We start from the raw sequence: 20,522 nt of genomic DNA, 5'->3' as shown, positions 1-20,522 counted from the left end.
ATATATATATATATATATATATATATATATATATATATATATATATATATTTAATGATATGATATACTATATTTAATAAATACCCTTTGTCTTGCCGTTTTCAAAAATGTTTTTTCACAGAATCAAACGTTTTATGGTCATGATTCACCAGGATCCTGGATAGCTTGATTCTAGGCTTAAATTAATTTATATAAATATTTTCGGAAAAGTCAATGGGAAAAATGCATTGAGTATTTACTTCCGGCAACTAGAAGTGGGCGGGAACTGCGACATGGGCTTAATAGGAAGTGTCAAAGGTTAGGTCACACTTTCTCATCTCCCCAAATTCGGTTGCAGGTGCGCAGTTTGTCCACACGATGTCGGTCTCATCCCAAATTCCTCCAACTGTGTGACCAGCCCTTGGTTGTAGGCTGGGGGCCCTACCCTCCCAGTCCAGTCCCACAGCCCAACCTCCCACTGTGGATCTGACATCACCCTGCAGAGTGGAAGGAGGAAGCAGAGCTGTCACTACAGTGAAGTACTGGAGCAGACAGACAGGCTAGAATAGATAGATCTACACTGTCTCCACTTTTACTACCGAGTCAGGATTCACTCCTCTACTCCTTCAACTAGTTGAACACAGCAAAGGCTGCGCTTCTGAAAAAAAGGTGCCCGTTGGATTTTAACATACGGAAAGAAAAGAGAGCAATAATAACGCTTGTTTTTGTTTGTTTTGCTTGCTTGCTTGTTTATTTGTTGTTGTTTTTGTTTTGTTTTTTAAGCCATGGCTGATGGAAGCTCCAACGAGTCGGACTCGGAGATGGCCAACAGGTTCGCCAGGAAAGGCGCTCTGAGGCAAAAGAACGTCCACGAAGTGAAGGACCATAAATTTATAGCGAGGTTCTTCAAGCAGCCGACGTTCTGCAGCCACTGCACCGACTTCATCTGGTTAGTAGTATTAAAGCTTCAATGGAATTCTATTCATACTCCTTAACGTAGGAGCGTAATAGTAGTGACGCCCTGCCAAAAAGAACTAGAATCTACGAGCCTGTTGAGGCTTGTTGCACAGGGGAGTTGTTTATGGCAGAGCGACACCGACGTACTGCGGAGTATAGAGGCTCTACTACTCTGTCTAAACTGCCTGTTGAATACTACTGTGTGTGTGTGTGTGTGTGTGTGTGTGTGTGTGTGTGTGTGTGTGTGTGTGTGTGTGTGTGTGTGTGAGATTATGTAACAACTGCCAGTGGTGGGAAAAAGTACTTTTTTTTTTACTTGAGTAAAAGTATCAGTACCACAATGCAGAAATACTCCGTTAAGTAAAAGTCTGGTATTCATAATTTACTTTAGTTAAAATATTGGCATCAAAATATACATAAAGTACCAAAAGTAAAAGTACTCATTATGCAGAATGTCTCATTTATATGTATACAAATCTTATGTATGTATGCTTAGTAACACAAATGTAAATCTAAAAAGTAGCTAGTAACCAAAGTTTTCAAATAATTGTAGTGGAGTAAAAGTACAATATTTTCCTCAGAGATGTAGTGGAGTACAAGTAAAAGTATTGAAAATTGGACATACTCCAGTGAAGTAAAAAAAAGACCTCAAAATACTTAAAAAGGTACTTAAGTACAGTACTTGAGTAAATGTACTTAGTTACTTTACCCCACTGACAACTGCTATTATAACTCCAACACTCTAACATGTTGGAAAACTAAAGCGAAATATCCATCCAAAATGGACAAAATATGTTCTTATGTTGTCACACAACATGATGATGAGTGAGCGTCACACAATCTGCAGAGCAGACAACTGTTGCAGCTTTAAATCATGAATGGCTTTGGTCTTGAAATAATGACAGAAGGGTTACAACAACGTCGTAACCTCGTCCTCTCCGATGTTGTGGCTATCAAACAGTAGCCTAGTAGCCTTTATTGATAACAAACTGAAGGCACGGCCCGTTGCAGCAGTCCAACCCCCTTTAAAAATCAAAACAAGAGAACTATGCATGTTTGATTGGAATTAATCCTAGGCTACATGGTTTGAAAGGGGAGAAGTTAGGGACGCACCCATGTTAAACCCCCCCCACCCCCCCCTGCTGTGGAAGGAAGGGGGTGGGTTCTTCAAATGTCATTGGTTTACAGTCTTAATAATTCTGCAGGACAACCCTGTATATGGCCAAGATAATGCCACTCCTTATTGTGTGTGTGTGTGTGTGTGTGTGTGTGTGTGTGTGTGTGTGTGTGTGTGGGGGGGGGGTGGGGGGGGGGGGGGGGGGGGGGGGAGCATGTGGGGGGGGGGGGGGGGGGGGTGTGAGACACGTAGGCATCTGTTCTGTAGTAGTGGCTCATGTCATTCTTGCACATGCACATGCTGGTGGGGGAAGTAAATGATTTGTTGTTGACACATCATCAGATATACAAACTTCCAACTCAATCAGATATACGAACTTCCAATTCAACATGCATTTTTGTTTTGTTCCTTCAGTTTTTTAGATATGATCCCAGACCCTGACGTGCATTTTTTTCACCTTACCTTGTTACTTGAGAATGCTGCTTAAGATCATTCTATTCCACATTTAGCTCTTTGTGGTATTTGTTTGTTTATACGTTAATAATTAATTAATTAATATAAGTGTGTGTGTGTGTGTGTGTGTGTGTGTGTGTGTGTGTGTGTGTGTGTGTGTGTGTGTGTTTCAAGCTGCTCAAATCTAATTCTCCCTAGTGGGATTCATAAAGTAGTTTGAAGCTAAATTAGAAGTTGATTCATAGCACACTGCATCTGTGATAATTTTAACCACTTCCCTCCTGGCCTGCTTTTCAATTTGACCACAGCACAGAGCTGTAGCTACTGTAGATACTGTACTAGTTAGAGGCAATTGTAAAAAGTTATGTAAAACAAGATACATACATACATACATACATACATACATACATACATACATACATACATACATACATACATACATACATACATACATACATACAATAATTGTATTGTATAAACATCAAAGAAAAATAACAGTTTGCACACTGTAGCTCCCTTTTGAACCCTTTATTTTGGTACTACCTGAGTGGGCTGAGCGATTTGTATTTTATAAAACTACAACACAATGCATTGCTTCAACCGTGGAATAAATTTCTCTTCACAGGGAGAAGGAGAGAGAGAGGTAAAATCATTATTATAATTATTCCCTCCTTCTGCTCTGTTTTCACAGGGGATTTGGAAAACAAGGATTCCAGTGCCAAGGTAAAAAAAAAAAAAAGATTTACATCCCAGAGACAGAGACATGGTTGTGGCCCACTTAACGTGTGTGTGTGTGTGTGTGTGTGTGTGTGTGTGTGTGTGTGTGTGTGTGTGTGTGTGTGTGTGTGTGTGTGTGTGTGTGTGTGTGTGTGTGTGTGTGTGTGTGTGTGTGTGTGTGTGTGTGTGTGTGCGTGCGTGCGTGCGCGCGCGCGCGCGTGCGTGCGTGCGTGTGTGTGTGAGAGAGAGAGAGAGTGATGTGGGTGCCAAGCATACACACTACAGGCTACGAAACAGAAATGCTTCCATTCAGAGGTTTTTGACTCCTTCTTTCTTTTAGCCTGTTTCTCTCTGTGCTTCGGAGGACAGCAAGCTTGTTGTTTATACAGTCCATGCACAGCCGAACGTATGGCATTTGGTTGTATGTGATTATGATTCAGTTTGTCTGTTATACAAGCCTCTGATTGCCAAGTGAGGTAGCCTTCAATCAAGGTTCCCCACACGTTGGCCATATATGTATGGTCAAATAGGGGAGGGTTTAGTTTAGTGAAATAAATTGCTGCTGAATACCCTGCAGAGATGGCGAAATAGCAGTATATTAATGGCATATTCTAGTACTGGTAGAGCATAAATAGCAGAGCTCAAGACAAAGTGGAAGAAAAGGAGAGGGGAAGAGGGAGTTGCATGCAAATGGAGTCAGTCATACAGCTCTTACCAACTCGGCCTGCTATTGCTAATAACATGGACAAAAGACAATTGTCTTTTGTCCTAACCTGCCAATTTGAGTGTAAGCAAGCATCCCACTGCTTCGTCACAACTGCATAAATCTCCATCTAATGTGGAAAGTGTTGTGCTTGCCAGCTTTTACGTTTTGGCTGTGAGTACTCAGGTAGCTGTGCAGATGATGTCAAAGAGCTGATGTTTCCCTTGGATATCTTTTTTCATAAACAATGATATGAATTACTTTATTTGAAAAACGTTATACCCACTGGAATACATTGAAATTCTTCCTTGTATTTAATTATTAACCGACTGCATACGTTTTTGGTACATACACATACACATACACATACACATACACATACACATACACATACACATACATTACACACAGAGAGAGATGTTCACTAACAACAATAATTCAGTACATTTCGTGGAGTCTGAGGATAGATCCTTGCCTGAGAGCTAGGGCTTTTGTTCTCAATGCCTGAGTGAGTGAGATAGAAGGATAGAGTGGCAGAGAGAGAAAAAGTTAAAGAAAAAAAGTAGAGATGGAGGCCTCTTTAGAATTCTTACACACATTGTCGGATGGCTATATAATACTATCAATTTGCTGTAGGCGCCTATATAGTATGTGCACTTGGATTACGCTTGTGCATATTTTCCCCTAAAAATAAACCTGTGAAGAAAAATATTCAGCCCATGGATAAATGAATGTCGATCCTTTCCCCGACAGCCACCTTAACAATCACTCCGCTGTTTGGTGTTCTGGTATGGAGGTGAGACACTCTGTTCTCAGGCTTCGGAATATCGTATCTGTGAGTGTGAGTGAGATGGGAAGCCAGTGATCATTGGCTCCTCTGGCCATGGTGTTATATTGATGACAGACTGGTTGCCAATAACACCAATTATTTCACATTGGTGTCATCACTCTCCAACCCCACCTCTTCGCCCTCCTTTGGTAGCTCAGGGAGTTGTGTTCATTTGTTCTCCTCGTTACTATCTCAACTTGCCTTTTAGAGACGATGGATAAACCTTTTATTGATCACCATGGGAAAATCCAGGTCGTATATCAGCAACAGTAGTAAGCATGATGAAACACAGGATAGGTTCAGCTAAGAGTAGAGAGATACGAACACGATTTAAAAAATGAAGATACAATTAGTAGACTAGCCTTAGCCATCTGCACTTTAGGCTGCACCAGCCCTCCTGTTTTTGTACCTAGAGGGGCGGGTTTAACATCTCCGGTGAGAGAATGCGTGTGATCCCATTGGTTCACCGATCTGTCCGTCAGCCCCCGCCCCGTCAACACAACATTACGAGCGACGCCCACTGCACTCTGGTTGGTTGGGGAAATGAAACACTTCCTATATCGGCTACACCGACGCGCTGGTCCAGGCTTTAATTTTTTAGCAAAAATAAAAAATAAAAGCCTGGAGAGCGAGGCTAGTCTGAGTTAGACCAATCATAAAATGAATGCCTGTAAGGTTGTGGTAAAGGCTGGAACGTTAGAGAGAGACAGAATGTGATTTGGATTGCATTATACAGCATCAGACATTACACGCACAAGTGGTACAAAAGTGCATTCTTTTCATTTTTCTGAGATGCTGCACATACTCGGGAGGCTTGACTACACCCATCTTTTCCACAATGGATATGTTCCCATATGCTAATAAATCCACCTTTTTGGGACAAAGGTGAGAACTGAGAAGTAATAGCCTTTCTATTCAAAGAAATAGAGTTTCCACTGGAAAAATACCTGTCTGTCCATCAATTATTAAACCAACCTTGTTGGAAATGAGGGTCACTGCAACAGGCGTGAGGGGAGTGTGTGTGATTGCCAAGCCCTGAATGAAAAGAGAAAGGTGATAAACTGGACGGTGGCCTTTCCCTAACTAGAATGACATTTAACTTTCAAGCCTATAAGTGTGTGCTTTTCTAGGAATAGTGTGTCATTCACTGCTGTGGCAATTTGATCTCATCTCATCTTGTGTGTATTTTATGTCCATAGGACTATTGTTGGACACTTTGACCAGACTGACAAGTCTTGGACTATATTTTCATAATATAGTGTCTTGATCTTGAATTTATAGGCCAGTCAGAATCTCTAATCCAGCCTAACAGGGATCCTTACCGATTGTAATACGATTTCAGCCTGGTGCCAGGTCAAAGTTTGAAACTGGGACAAGCCTATCAGCATCCACCTTTCCTCAATGGTATCTGTGTTTTGAACCTGCGTCTTATCTCTACCCCCTGAGGCCAGTCCTATTACAGCTGGGTTCTCCTATTTCCAGGCTCTGACATGCAGCGTTTGTGCAGGTGTCTCAAATCACTGTTAAATCGCTGTACGTGCACCCATGCAATCTCTACCCGTGTCACTCAGTTACCTACAGACCCCGTTCCAAATTCAGGTTATTTTTAGTTACTTTAGGCTAGCCAAGCAGTCTTGTTGTTTCAACATTGCCCTGCTTTGCATTCATTTAGTCACCTGATATTTGCCCCAGGGACCTGCACACTTGTGCAAGTACAGTCTTGTGGGGCCATTTAGGAGTCAAATTGGTCTACATGGTTCAGGGAGTCGTTACTTTTGTAAGGAGGGGAGACTAGACTTGTCCAGCCTTGGCCATTTCAATCAGTGTCCAACATCATGGTATGAACGGAACTCTAATCACCACCACCAATCTATAGATAAGTGATTACCATCTTGCTCTATCAAGAACCTAGTCTGTCCCACTTGGCAGGCAACATTGGCTGAAACATGAAAAAAATTGTCAAATCAAGAACATTAATTTAACAAGCATGAAATAGAGGATCATTGGTAATAAGATATTAGAATAATATAAAATAAAGAAAGAAAGAAAGAAAAGGAGATATTATGCCAAATAAGATCGATAGAAGGAATAAATGATAATTTAAAGGTCCACTTTTAAATGCTCCACTTAATGCAGTGTTTTCCTGGCTTCCACACAAATGTAATGAAGAATGAATCAATGGGAATATAATCCATTAAACTGCTGGCTTTGAAAAGGACTCCCCAGTTTAATGCGTGGGAGGCTAGGCTTCTGAAGTGCATCTCTCGTACTGTATATGCACCACATCCAATTTATTTAATAGCATCTAAGAAAGTGAGAGGACTCAGCACTGGAGGAGGAAATTGATGTGAATTGAATAATGTAGAAAGGACAATGTTTAGGGGGAAAAAAAGGCTACAATTGATATTTGAACTGGTTCTTCTTTGGCAATTTTTTTTATTTGACAGGACAATTTTCCATCTCTCTTCCTTTCCCCAATCTCTCACTGTTTGTGAATGTCATATGAAAAAAATCACTTCAGAAGACATTGTCACTACAGAAAGAGTAGCTTGTATGAGCTAGACCCCAGTCAGAGTTGACATGGAAGTGAATTGTAACCGAGCCTTACAATGTGGGTTATGTGAAGGCAACTTTCCAAGAGTTAGGAAAGTGCACAGTAGAATCCAGTCTTCATTTAACTATGACGGTTAGAGTTAAATAAACGCTCCATATTTTGCTGTGAGGAGCCGACATTGCTCATCCACAACATTAAGCACATGGACTTATACAGTTGGACCGACCTTTGATATACTAAGGCGATATATGGCAGGAGAAGAACCTGTGGCATATCATGAATATTAATTTGTGATGACTAGTGGATGTTGTTAGGAACTCTGTTGTGCGTTGGGCCATCAAAAACGTTTGCCTTTTTCAGCTGGACACATGTAGAATAACAGACAACATGACTGCTCTCTTCTAATGTGAAACATCATCCTCACAGACGGCAGCAGGCCAGGCTATTACAGACTCCTACATTGAGAACATGCAAGAAGCGCCAAGTCAATAAACCGATGTATTATCCAACGCCAACCGCTATTATTGATGCACATGTGGTCTAGGATGACCGTGGAGTGTTTGGTGTTTTGACAGCACTCACCGCATCCTGCTGCATATCCACTATGGTGGTATCTCAATAATGACACTGTTGACAGTCTATGGAAAGGTAAACTCTGCTAATGTTGTACGCCCCCGCCTATAGTAAATTGCTCTAGTTGCTTATCGGTTTATTATTATTTCTTGCTCTTGATGGTCTCTGTCTCCCTTCTATTTGCACTTTTCACACCTGTCATTAAAGGCATTCAGAGTGTTTTGAATTGAATTGAATTATTACAAATGCCAGAACATCAACATGTTAACATACAAGCTCACGATGTAACACCTTAAAACTAGCAAGAGGTTGGTATACATAAGTAATTTATTGAAAATGGAAGAATAGATGATATGAGCAAGACCAGATGGCTGCTGTCAAATTAATCTGATAAAGCTATTAATAGTAATGATAGCAGTGGCGTAAAACTTTCTTTTCCTCCGCTGTTTTGTCTTGTTATCTATATGAGATGACACATAAAAATGCATAATGCCGTTTACTGATGAGTGATGACACAGCTTCAGTAATGCAAATGTTTACAAGGTGAAGTGACAAGTGAGGTCAGATTTTAGTGTTGACAAATCATATCACGTAATTTGGATACAAAATTCAAAGTTGTAAAGGGAACTGTTCTGTCCTCGTCTCTGCCTATTAAGTTTTTGGTGTTCGTTAGAACTCGCTTGTACTGTGTTTGTGTACTTCTCTATCTAGGAGAATGCTTTTCATTTAAAATCCACTCCTGGACCTGTAATTGATGCAGCAATATCAACATGAAACGGTAGCTTCATCAGGTTTCACCTGCCTTTCTTAAGCATTTTTTTTCTTTCCTTTGTTTGTTTGAGTTTATGTTAAAACATGTAGGTCATGAACACTGTGCCTGACCTGTAAGCCACAGACTGTGCACTGCCTGTTTATGTAATAGCCTATCTGGCCTGTCAGTCCTGACTATGTTATGTATGGCAGAATTCAACGGCAGCTATTGACTACCATATTATTGCTATGAAAACACAATTTTTGTTTTCATGGAATTTGCAGGTAGACACCACAAGCATTGCAGAAACTGACTGAAATTTCTTGGGCCTTCCATTGAACAAAAAAATAAAAGAAAACATTGAGTCATGCTGACCGCATTCCTGACAGCCCTGACAGACACAGGCAGGCCTTAGCATCCATGGTCCAAGGACTATCGGAAGGCCTAGAATACCAAACACATTCCCTGAGGGTTCACCTTAATGCATGGTATTCAGACCATCAACTCAGCCACTGTCAGAGCTTTTGAAATGTAGACTGACCACCCAGCTGCCTCACCCTGCTATCTCCTGTCACCGATTCTGTTGCTCTTTTCTCTCTCTCTCATATCTTTTAGCTCTCTATTAGCGTCTTTATCCCCATCTCATTTTGTTCTCTTTGTGTCCATGTCTCTTTATCTCTATCGCTGTCTGTGAAGCGCGCTACCTCTTTGTCTGTCTCTCCCTGGTTTGGTTTCATTCACTGGTCTATTAAAAAAGGGTAGATGTCCAAGGACCACTCGCTTATCTGCACTGTTTCTGTCTTTCTTGCAAATGTATACATGTACTTCATATTATGGCTACTGTATGTCACATATCAAAAATATCACAATGTCAGGGAGGCCTATATAAGACTATAGACTTTCAGTCTTGCAACTGACCCCAGTTTGAAACCAATCCAAGACACTTTAATGCATGTTATCCCCATTCTTTGTCCCACCTTTCCTGTCTCTGAGATTGTGTACGATTACAAATTTAAGTTGACAATTAATTGTCACTTAGATATCGATTTTATTGTGTGTTTGACATTGAACATTGGAACATATGAAGCCTTTGATATGACAAATAACTGAAATATACAAAGAAATTGACATATTTAATAATTTTATACATGTAAAAATGACGCCTTGTAAGCTTGTAGATCTGCTATTTCTTTTTTTTTTATATTTGAAAATGTGTGAACATTTTTCAACATGGAAACGATAATGCAAAAATAATTGTGATTATCTCAAATAATTGCGATTAGACGAGTATGTAATAATTACGCGTAGGCCTGTCACAGTATCACAATAAAACGTAAATACCCCCCAAAATAATCTTACATTTAAAAAAAATAATAACGTATTGTCCACTGAAGTAAGTGTCAACGGGTCAGGGTGCAACAGTTAATTGAACTAATCGATTTAATTGATCAAAATAAAAAATAAATATGAATTAATCGATTAGTAATCAAACCCTATAATTGGGCATATCATAGGCGAAATGTAAAAGAAAGACAAAAACGTGATAATCTACAAGCTCACAATGCATTGCCATGCGACGCATGACATTGTAGATCAGCTAATTTAACTATTTTTATTATCTATTTGCTATTCTCGAAACATTTTGGTTAAAAAAAACAGTTTATGTGTATGCTTGTTCATTGTAGTTAAAGTTAAATGTTCTATATTGAAGTTTAATATAATTTGTTAAAATGTGTATCTATCATAAAGTGATTGTACCTTTACTAATCAGTCAAAAATATCTGTAATCGTGGTCTAGGACTTCAAAATTGGGATCGGTATCAGACCCAAAGGTCAGGCTCTATTATTGTGCGTGTGGGCAGTCCTGGTGTGTGTGTGTGTGTGTGTGTGTGTGTGCGTGTGAGGGGGGGGGGGGGGGGGGGGGGGTTGGGGTTGGTAGCCAGAATGTATCTTAGTCTATGTATAGTTCTGCTTATTGGTCCCCTGAAGTAGACTGCTGCTCACAGTGCTCATGTTCCGTTTACATGATACCCTGTCTTTCTAGTCACTCCGTGGTTACGTAAGGAGAGGAGACCTGGGCTGACAATGCAAGCGTGAGCCATGCATATCGTGTCTCACTTTCTGTTTTGCTGCATTGGTGTTTGAATTTATCTAAAAAAGAAAGTTGAGGTTTTCTCAACTCATGATGGTAAAAGCTTGGAGATGCTTGAGTCAGAAGCAGCCAGCGTAAGTCAATCATTATGGTTAGCCAGTGCCACAATTTTGTGTCTTTAATCTTCCTTACAGAACATAATTTGTAAAAAAAATAGTTATATCCCCTTTTTACTAGTCTTAAAAAAATTGTTGTCCCAATCCTGATTCCTGACATGAGTCTACTGAAATTGAATTCCCCCAGCTCTCCCCACCCCCATTCTCTCTGGGCTTGTGTCCAGACTGTAGTTCTTGAGGATTCATATTGCAATATAGATGTTATTCAGGGCTGTGATTTGCAGGATTCGCCAGTAGTGCCTGTAAGAGAAGCTTAGAGATTAGAGGTACAATGTCAATACCCTGTCTGGGAGTGCCTGCATAGTAACTTCTGCTGCTGCACCAGCAAATCCCTGGCAATAAAACCGCTTACCTCTAAAAGCCCACCGAGTTTATAAAGGTATGGCATGTTGATCCACATACACCAAAGAAAGTTGTTGACAGCTCTTCTCCATCCCTACTTAACTAACCCTTCCAACCCGGAACAAAATTGTATCAGCCCCATATTGTCTTACAGCGTCAGAAACAAAGTGGTATCACCATTAACTGAGATTATGTTCAGAGACTTCACATCTGGCCACTATGTTTTGAAACTCAGTGTTCCAAGCCTAGCTTAACCACATGAACCCTAGCATCCCTATACTGGGCATGGCATAATAGGCTAGAAGACTGGATGAACATTCTGCAAAAAATAACATTGGGCAAAGAAAGCATGTAGATCAGCTATTTTGTCTATTTACCATACAGCGCTTAAGTGGTTACACTAAAGCACACCAATAACAAGGTTATTTCTGTGTAATCATTTGGACACAACTGAGATTCATGTTATTGGCTGTGACGCATCTGTAGATAATTCATCTGTCTCCTTATCCGTGTACATCAAAACTTCAGGACTTACCTCATGACTCATATTGGACAACTTGAAAGCCTGTCTAGACATGCTTATGCCAACTAAGGATCACAGAAAATGAGATTTGTTATCTCCAACACAACTTTATCTTATTTCACCTTGACAACTGTATCCATAGACCATAGACAAATCCTTGCATGGCTCCAGATTGTTCATACATCTGTTGCCAAGTTATTGGAAGTCATAGACTACTTTTGTCTCCCCCATAGACTACTTTTGTCTCCCCCTTGGTATATATTTTCAAGACAGAAAAACATCTTTCAAATCAAATAATATCTCAAGAGACAGTGACATAGTTTTACATATTTTTCATACTATCTTTTTTTAATTGCGTTATTCTCTAAGGTCTGATTTTGTTTTTTTTCTTATTCTTATTTTATTTTGATTAATAGATGTATTATTGTTTTTGAAGTAATTTATGATCACTCTAGAAAACCTTTATGTTCTCATGCAGTAGAGTTTGTGGCTTTGGACTGCTGGAAGTCTGCTCTGACTGTGACTTAGTGCTCACGTGCACTGGAGCAAAATTCAGTGCATTAAACAATACTGTACCACACAGTATGGTATAAATGTGGATATTATTACATCATGCACAATACATTGCATACAATGCCATGCCTTGCAGCACATAAGCTGCAGCTAGACCAGGTTACTAGCCTTGGAAGACTATTTGGCTTTTTTCCCAAGTTCTACCCTCTGGGTTAGCAGACGAACGTACATACATACTTATGTACAGAGATTCCGTGCATTTATTGTAAGATGAGTAAATGTTCAGTATTCTTTCATAATACTGCATTCCCGCTTCATTTTTGCCGCCATCTTGTTTCCTGCGTAGGTTTGTGAGTTCATGATTCATGCATGTATCTTCTAATGTCTTCTAAAAACTATTTACATTTGAGACAGGATTCCCATACTTTTATGAAGATTTAAAATGCTTCAGTATTTGAATATGATATGTCCTATTTGTAAATGTTTATGTTTTTCAATGAGTTGAGACTCGCTCAAAAGTGCACACATCCGTTTCAGTTGAAGATAATTCAAACCTTCCTTGTGTTTCCCACACAGTAAATTCCTCAGTGTTCATTTATCCATTTGTAACTCAGGGTGTATACAAATTGGAGCCAAATTGAAACGTATGGGTCCATTTAGTTCCGTTTGTACACTCTCAGAGTTCAATTAACAGTGAGGAGTTTACTGTGCTCAAAGGATGAATGCAGTCTCAAACATGACAAAGTGTATACAGAATACTCAGCCCTGTGTGTTGTTCCAGCCACAGCATGGCCCAACGCTGTAAGTGAGTTGTCGGTGCAGCTGATCTTAATCCTGTCCATTAACACAGTTGTATGGGTGGATTAGAGCTTTTGATCTGGGAGTGTGTGTTTCTTTGTGGATGGAGGATGTAGGGGTTTGAACTGGGCGTGGCACAGATGAAAGCGGCACAGGGGGAGCTGCAGCGGCATCCCAACAGAGTGTGTGTGTGTGTGTGTGTGTGTGTGTGTGTGTGTGTGTGTGTGTGTGTGTGTGTGTGTGTGTGTGTGTGTGTGTGTGTGTGTGTGTGTGAGAAAGTGAGTGAGTAGTATGCTCAAGCATGTGTGTCCAGAGATAGTCGATATGACCTATTTGTCAAGCCTCTTAGACAAGGATAGGTAATGTATTGGATCACTGATGGGCTTGTATTTACCGTACTAGCTCCTTGATCAGGTTCTGAAAAACACAACATCAACATTTGCACTCACTCTTACAAATGTTTTTATTTGATTTCTCATGCAATTTAATTAAGATTTAGTTCCACCTTCTTTTAAAGTATGCCTAGTATTATTTTCCCCCAGTGCATTTCTATGCTTTATTCATCAGTTAGGAAAGTGACTAGAGAGACAGGAAACCAAGAGCAGATGGAGGAGAGACGGGAGTTGGATTCAAACTCGGGTTCACGTGTCGTCTCCATGTCTGTGCACTAAATGGCTGAGCCACCAGGCACCCTCACCTTTCTTGAAGAAGGCTGATGGATGGTGGTTTTGTTTTCACGCAAAACCTGACAGGAGAAACACAGAGCTGAAGTCTATGCAGTTGGAGTTGCTGGTTACCAGCAGATCAGTTTGCAGCTGACTTGAAGTATTACAATGGTTTCCCTGTGGATTTCACTGAATGAAAACCTCTCTGTACTTCCTGCCTCTTGACAATCAGTTCGGTCCAGCTGCGTGAAGATGAGAGAAATCCATCTTGACCGTCTGCATTATTTATTGTCTGCATCCCTTAAGCTCATCTGGGGAAAGGCAATGTTGTCCTCCTCAGTATGTGGTCCTACATACATTTGCATGGAAACTGTTGCAATTCATCTTGACTTGTAGTGAAATATGCAGAGCACACATGGAAGGAGAATATACATGACTAATGGTTTTAAAATAATACACAATGATGTTCGAAAGATGATACCAACAATTAACCGCTTATATAATACTAGAGTCTCGGGGTGCTCACGCGGCCCTCGACCCCATCCGCTGCACGGTGTTTGTTGGTCCCTCCGTGTCCCTCTCTCTGTGTCCGTGTCGCTGCAGCACAGAGTGGGCAGTAGAGATAGGATTTATGGCTCTTTTAAGGGAGGCGGATCGTGGGGTTCCGTTCCTTTCAAAGAGGCGTTGTGAATACTGGCTCATTTATGGCTCAGGTGTATATTATAGATACGTAAAATTAGATATAGATATGTATGTATTCATATGTCATAATAGTATGTATGTTTATATTGTAGATATAATTTATATGTGACTGTAAGTATGTGTTATTATGTACTATAATACAGCATATGACATTATAAGATAGATAGATGTTATAAGGTAGAATATTATGATATAATATTTATTGCAATAATTATTTTAATATGTAATTGATATATATAATAATATATAACATATATTATGTAGAAGATATATAAATGCGGCCGTAACCTCTAGTAATATACATAATAATACATGATTATAGTATATGATGTTATGATATATAACATTGTATTGCAATAAGTATTGTGTGGCAAATGGTGGCGAGCCAATAGATTAGCGGTGTGGTGTGATAGAGACATGACGAAAGTGAAAGCAACGGCGGGGGTTGAAGCGAAGTGGTCGCGTGTGTTGTTGTTGTGGGGAGATTTCAATGGCGGCTGCGTTGTGTTGGCTCGCGGTGCTTCGGTTTCGGTTTCGCTCGGCCGTGGTCGGTGCTCACGCTAAAGGGAACAAAATGGTGTACCCGTGATGTTGTCAGTTTGTGCTGGTCGCAATTAATTATGCTCTGAGGAGGCAAATGTGTGGTGAGCAATGAAAAGTAGCCTACGCCACCCGTAAATTAATCGCGCACGTTGTGGCTTGTGTTGTTAGTGACATGTGATATGTTGTTGTTGTGTTTAGTGCGAAACAATGAGACGGGAGTGAATGATGACGGAAGACGGGACTTATCTCTAATGTATTATAGGATATCCCTATATGTTTAAAAAAAAAAAAATGTCTAACATATGTGAACAGACCCTGTTGAAGACCCAACGTCGGTCATTATCTGTTGCCTTGCTCAATCAATTATTTATTTTTTCACCTGAAGACTGTGTGCCTCAGTACCTTTTTCCCTACAGTCTGCCTCACCACAAGCAGAACTTGTTTTATTTTTGCTTATATGTGAAGATTATGACATGCCCAAAATATGGACGCCACATTTTCTTTTCCATGCAGCAGCTGTTTCTTTCCCCGCTTCTGAATTAGTTTGTTTTACTGAACAACACATTAATGCAAATCGCCTTGTCTCTTCGCGCAGGAGAATTCCTGCGTGGATCAGAATGAATTATCTGCCTCCTGCGTGGCATGTGATAATAAACCCCTGTTCAGTTTCTGATTGCATGCTGTCATGATTTAGCCCAAACCACTTCCACAGCATGACTTGATTTGGGGGATTGTGCACAGGAAGGGACTGGCTAAGAAATGCCAGGTATATAAATGTCCATGTCCCTCCCAATGTCACTTGGAACGTCATGATCTATTTTCTCTCTCTCTCTGTCATTTGGAAAGCACAAGTAGGGAAACTGTCATGCATTTTTAAGTTAATTTGCAGATATTTAGCTCTTGTTTAAAAAACTTTTGTTTTCATGCATGATGCTCACAGTGTGAGCTACAATATAATATATTTTGAATTCTGGCTTTTTTAAAGAGCAATTGTATCACATCATTGTAATGCAACCTTTCCACTGCAGGCCCAGGTTAACACTAACCCAGGCCAGCTTAGGAAAATGTCAGTAATAACGTAATCAGGAAATAACATAATGATTTTTGTGGCAAGCCAGTGTAAAGTACTTTGAGTAAATACAGTGATGGTTAGCGTTAGCCATGCTTGGCCCTGTTGTGTAAACATCATTAGGTCGAATACCCGGAGAATCAATTAGTGAATGCATTGCCCTTCTTCAAAAGCCATCTTTGGGGTGCCCCTGATCAAGGCAACCACTACAGGGCACCCCAGTGGACCTGCTGACAGAGCTGAGAAGTCAATTACAGGGGTTGGCTGGTGTGGCAGTAAAGTGAGGCTGAACAACCTTTGCTGGATAGAATACCGTTTACCAAAGACATACTAATGTGGACAACATGGGAAAGAGAAATCTGCGCACACGGGCAGAAGCACTCTGTGTCTGTTCTGTGTTTGCTTGGCAACCTTGAGCTCCAGTGAGAGGAAACAGCTTGGCAGGTGGCAGGCAAGTCATAACAGAATCTGGTTGACAGCACACAGTTATGGCATGGTGACACGAAGCATACTGTATGATCAGTAGTTATGGCTTGGCAAACCAAAGAAAGCATGCTATACTGTATGGCGTAGCGAACCAACACATGATCAGGGGACTTGACTCTCGATTTTTCACCCAATTTAGTTGTTTGGCCAATCCTCTCCATCTAAAGTCTACAGTCACTTCTTTTCACCTGACACATACAGAGGAACACACTATCCCCTCCCAGTACCAAACACGGCCAGTTGTGTTCACCGGAGTGCCTGGCCAAGCCAGAGGCAACGTGGAGGATTCAAACCCTAGTCTTCACTCTCCACAGTGGTGGTCACTGGTGGACACAAACTTTTCTCCTGCACTGTCAGGACGCCGTACAAGGCAAAATCTGTCACATTGACATTGGCTGAGTATGCGCTTGAAAAGATGTCACTCTTCTTATCTCTGCACATCCATTGTTTCTCTCCATAGGTTGTTACTGCAGTTGGATGTTTATTGCCACTGACCTCTAATGACTCATATTTAACTTATTTTTTTTAAGTCACACATTTAGACGATTAAGAATAAGTCCATGGCTTTTGAGTGAGTGTTAAACCTTTGAAACAGTGGAAGAGCTACTGCAGGCCCTTCATTTTTACATCAATGGAAAAATCACGCACAAATCTTCCAGCCCTTTTTAGTGAAAATGGAACCCCCTGCTGCCCCGTGATTTTGCCGTACATTACATGCTTAGCAGGACTTGGCTCTAACTGATTGTAAGCGGCAAGCACCATAGGAAGCATCCTTCCTCTGTGCTCTTCCATACTGTGACAGCCAGACAAAAATGTATGTCACAAATCCCTGCATCTGTCTGCATGCAAAGTAGGACCCTGGACTGATTGTTATGCTCCATCCCTTCGCTTTCATTGTCTTTCATGCCATTTAACATGGACCCAGGCTGACCGCCGGGAATTAAAAATGCATTTTTTAATTTGAGCCGATCTCTGTCTCTATTCTCCCCTATGCTCCATTATGTTGATGACGGGTGATCTTCAAAGGTCCCCAGAGATCAGTATGCCTTTTAGTCGGCGCTCTCAGGATTTAGCATCCAATGATGGCTCTCCATAATGTGCCATGGTGGATCTATAGCCGCAGGTTCAATAAAGAGCAGAACTTTGATTATGAAAACACACCAGGCATCGGCTTTATGAGGCAGCCTTGATGGAGACTGCAATAAAATTGAACCACGGACACCCCCATATTTTTCCTTCAGTGGAAATTTGATCCAGCAAAATAAGATGGAAGAATATTGAGTGAAAACAGATGGAGAAGGAATGCAGAAGCCTGTGCGTCTGGCTGGGGGGAGTCAAACAAGTACAGTACTCGCTCTACACTCGACATCACAAAAGTGGTTGCAAATGTGCACTTAGATTCTGTAATACGCTTATATATGTCTATGTACATGGCTCCGTGGACTTTGTAGATTTCTGTTGTTGTGACAGAAAAGAGAAATTAGGTCAGATGACCCTGACCATACGATCTCCACCTTTTCCTCTAGTGCTTTCCATGTCATTGAAAAGTGAATGTGGCAGCTGCAGGAATGCAACCACGTCTTGTGATGATCACAAGTCTACCCCTCTGATTGATTGAAATCAACTGAGCTGAGCCTGGTATCATGTTTATTATATTTTTTTATTTTCTTCTGCCTTTATTGATAGTATACAGTAGATAGACAGGAATGGGGAGAGAGACATGAGGAGTGACACACAGCAAAGGTCGTCGGGATCGGGACTCAAACCCGCAACACGCATTGGAGCCCAAGTGCCCGGACTGGTTTATTATAATGAAAGGCAGCCGCAAGATACTAATAAAACCAGAGGAACTGTACTAATCAACCAATATAATTGATATAATTTAAGTCATTACATATAATTTACAAGATCATTATTGCACTATTCATACTTTCAATTGCCTTTCGTCAATGAATAGTATTATTATTTGCCAAAATCGAATCACTTCCTTCCTAACTCCTCTTCAGCATTGACCCTGCCTTGCCCGTCATAGTTTTGCTCGCCACTATTTTGTTCTGAGTTTCTATTTTCAATACAAGCAAGTAACGTTCTGGCTCACATGATCTCAAAGTCAGTAATAAAACCTGTAAGGCAGAGTGCCCGATGGTTGAATATCATGTCCTTCACCAATGCTGTCCTATGACGGAATATCCCCTGCCACCTTGTAAATGAAGAATGTTGGTCATGGTGGTTGTGTCTTGCGTTAGTCAAGTTATGCTGCTTGGAAATTACCACATCCAGTTATGTAGCCTAATCATCTGACTCTCAAACCAGTGGAAGGTTTGCTGGTTTGTCAGTATTTCAGAGCAAAACTGCCTCTATGAGTTAATTATTTTGTATGACCCTATCAGCACAGGTCTTGCACATGGATTTAAGAAAAGCTGTTATGCATGATGTGGAAGATAATTACACATTTTAATCGCAACTTGACAATTTGCCTTTCTAGGGTGAATATTGCTAAAAAGAGAAGTATTAATACAACAACATCTCTTCAGTGGAGGTAAATAAAGACCCCCCCCTGGATACTAGTGCTTTTACAGTAATCCTCCTGATGATCAGAGTCACTGTGATGGAATCATCAGTATGTAAATTCTCTAAGCCTGACCGAGTAAATGGTTGATAACCATTTGTTGTCATTATATTAAACAGAAAAGTATACAACCTCTCTTTATCTTTTAAGCTATTATGCTTTCAAGGTCTGTATGTCAACATCTGGTATCTGAAATATTGGCAGTGGTGGGAGGGACTATACTGTACATCTGTCAGCATTAGAACATGTGGCCTAATGAACTTCAGCTTATAGCAGTAGTACTGTAGGAGGTCACAGAAGGGAACAGCACACAGTTTAAATGAGGTGCTTGTACTATGCATGTGTGGTAGTGGTGCAATCTCTGTAACATGTTGTTGAAAGTGGGATAGTACAGTGCTTCTGTTGAACACTTTCGGCCCTATTCTGGGCGCCGTCTTACCCATTATCCCTAAACTTCTTTGCCATTTTTCATTATTTTGAAAAACATTTTCAAGTAGTTCAAATAGACAATCTACATCGACACATTGTGAGCTTGTAGATTTTCTATTTCAACTATTTGAAAATGTTTTTCAAAATAGTAAAAAATGGCAAAGAAGTTTAGGAATAATGGGTAAGACGGCGCCCAGAATAGGGCCGTTTGTGTTTAAGACAGTGCTTGAAACCCCTCAGTAAAAACAAGCAGTAAGGATTGTAGTCTTACTGTAGGATTTGTTTATATGAATACCAACATGGGAGAGCATCATACTGTATATATAAATGGTTTAAAATGCCCTGTCAACACTGATGATCCCACAGCATTTAGCCTATATCTGTTTCAGCAAAACATGAGTGTTGAGGTCCTTTTTCTGCTCTGTGTATTCGCTGGGGCTACTGCATGTCAATGGCAATTGGTTCATGACATCAGTGTGAAACAAAGTCTCTTAGCAACGCTGCTTGGCAACTGAAACCTCAACACATTTGGAAATGTGGATGGTTGGAGTCTTTTCCATAGTTTTAGCACAAAATGGAATGTTTTGGGAATGCACACGTTTCCCTGTTGACTTGGAAACATTGACATGGAAATGAGGTACAGTTTTCACAACAGAAAACTTATGTCCCTCCCTCAGAACCTCATCCTGCAGGCTAATCTAACTATATAAATGGCGACCAACTTCCGCACCCTCGGTGTCCACACCCCACAGCTCTGTTATCGACTAAACAACGCACCGCCAGACCACATGTCGCCAACTGAGTCGCCACGGCGGCCGCGCTGAATTTACGCCTCGCGTAGGGGACATCTCACTGCTCAGTACACCTTTTCCACCGCGCAACATAATTAATTCTACTCACCAAATGTCGGACAAAACGGAAGGGGAGGCAGCTTCGTACCGTTTACCGTGCGCACGACCTCATCACCACAACAGCACGCAGCC

General features: G+C 40.7%; 1 protein-coding gene across 1 annotated transcript in view; it reads left to right on the top strand.

Annotated features, from left to right (window-relative positions):
* Window positions 1-460: 460 nt before the first annotated feature.
* The window catches only part of LOC311065574 (protein kinase C alpha type-like), a 175,354-nt gene continuing 155,292 nt past the window's right edge, over window positions 461-20,522 (top strand). The window contains exons 1-3 of the mRNA XM_084085990.1: window positions 461-647; window positions 762-927; window positions 3,197-3,228. Coding sequence (XP_083942116.1) covers window positions 764-927; window positions 3,197-3,228 — 196 coding nt within the window. The 5' untranslated portion in view covers window positions 461-647; window positions 762-763. The remainder of the gene's footprint in view (window positions 648-761; window positions 928-3,196; window positions 3,229-20,522) is intronic.

Source organism: Gymnoscopelus microlampas, assembly GCF_963454915.1.
Source record: "Gymnoscopelus microlampas genome assembly, chromosome: 2".
Taxonomy (NCBI): Eukaryota; Metazoa; Chordata; class Actinopteri; order Myctophiformes; family Myctophidae; genus Gymnoscopelus; species Gymnoscopelus microlampas.
This window is presented reverse-complemented; position numbering and strand designations above follow the sequence as displayed.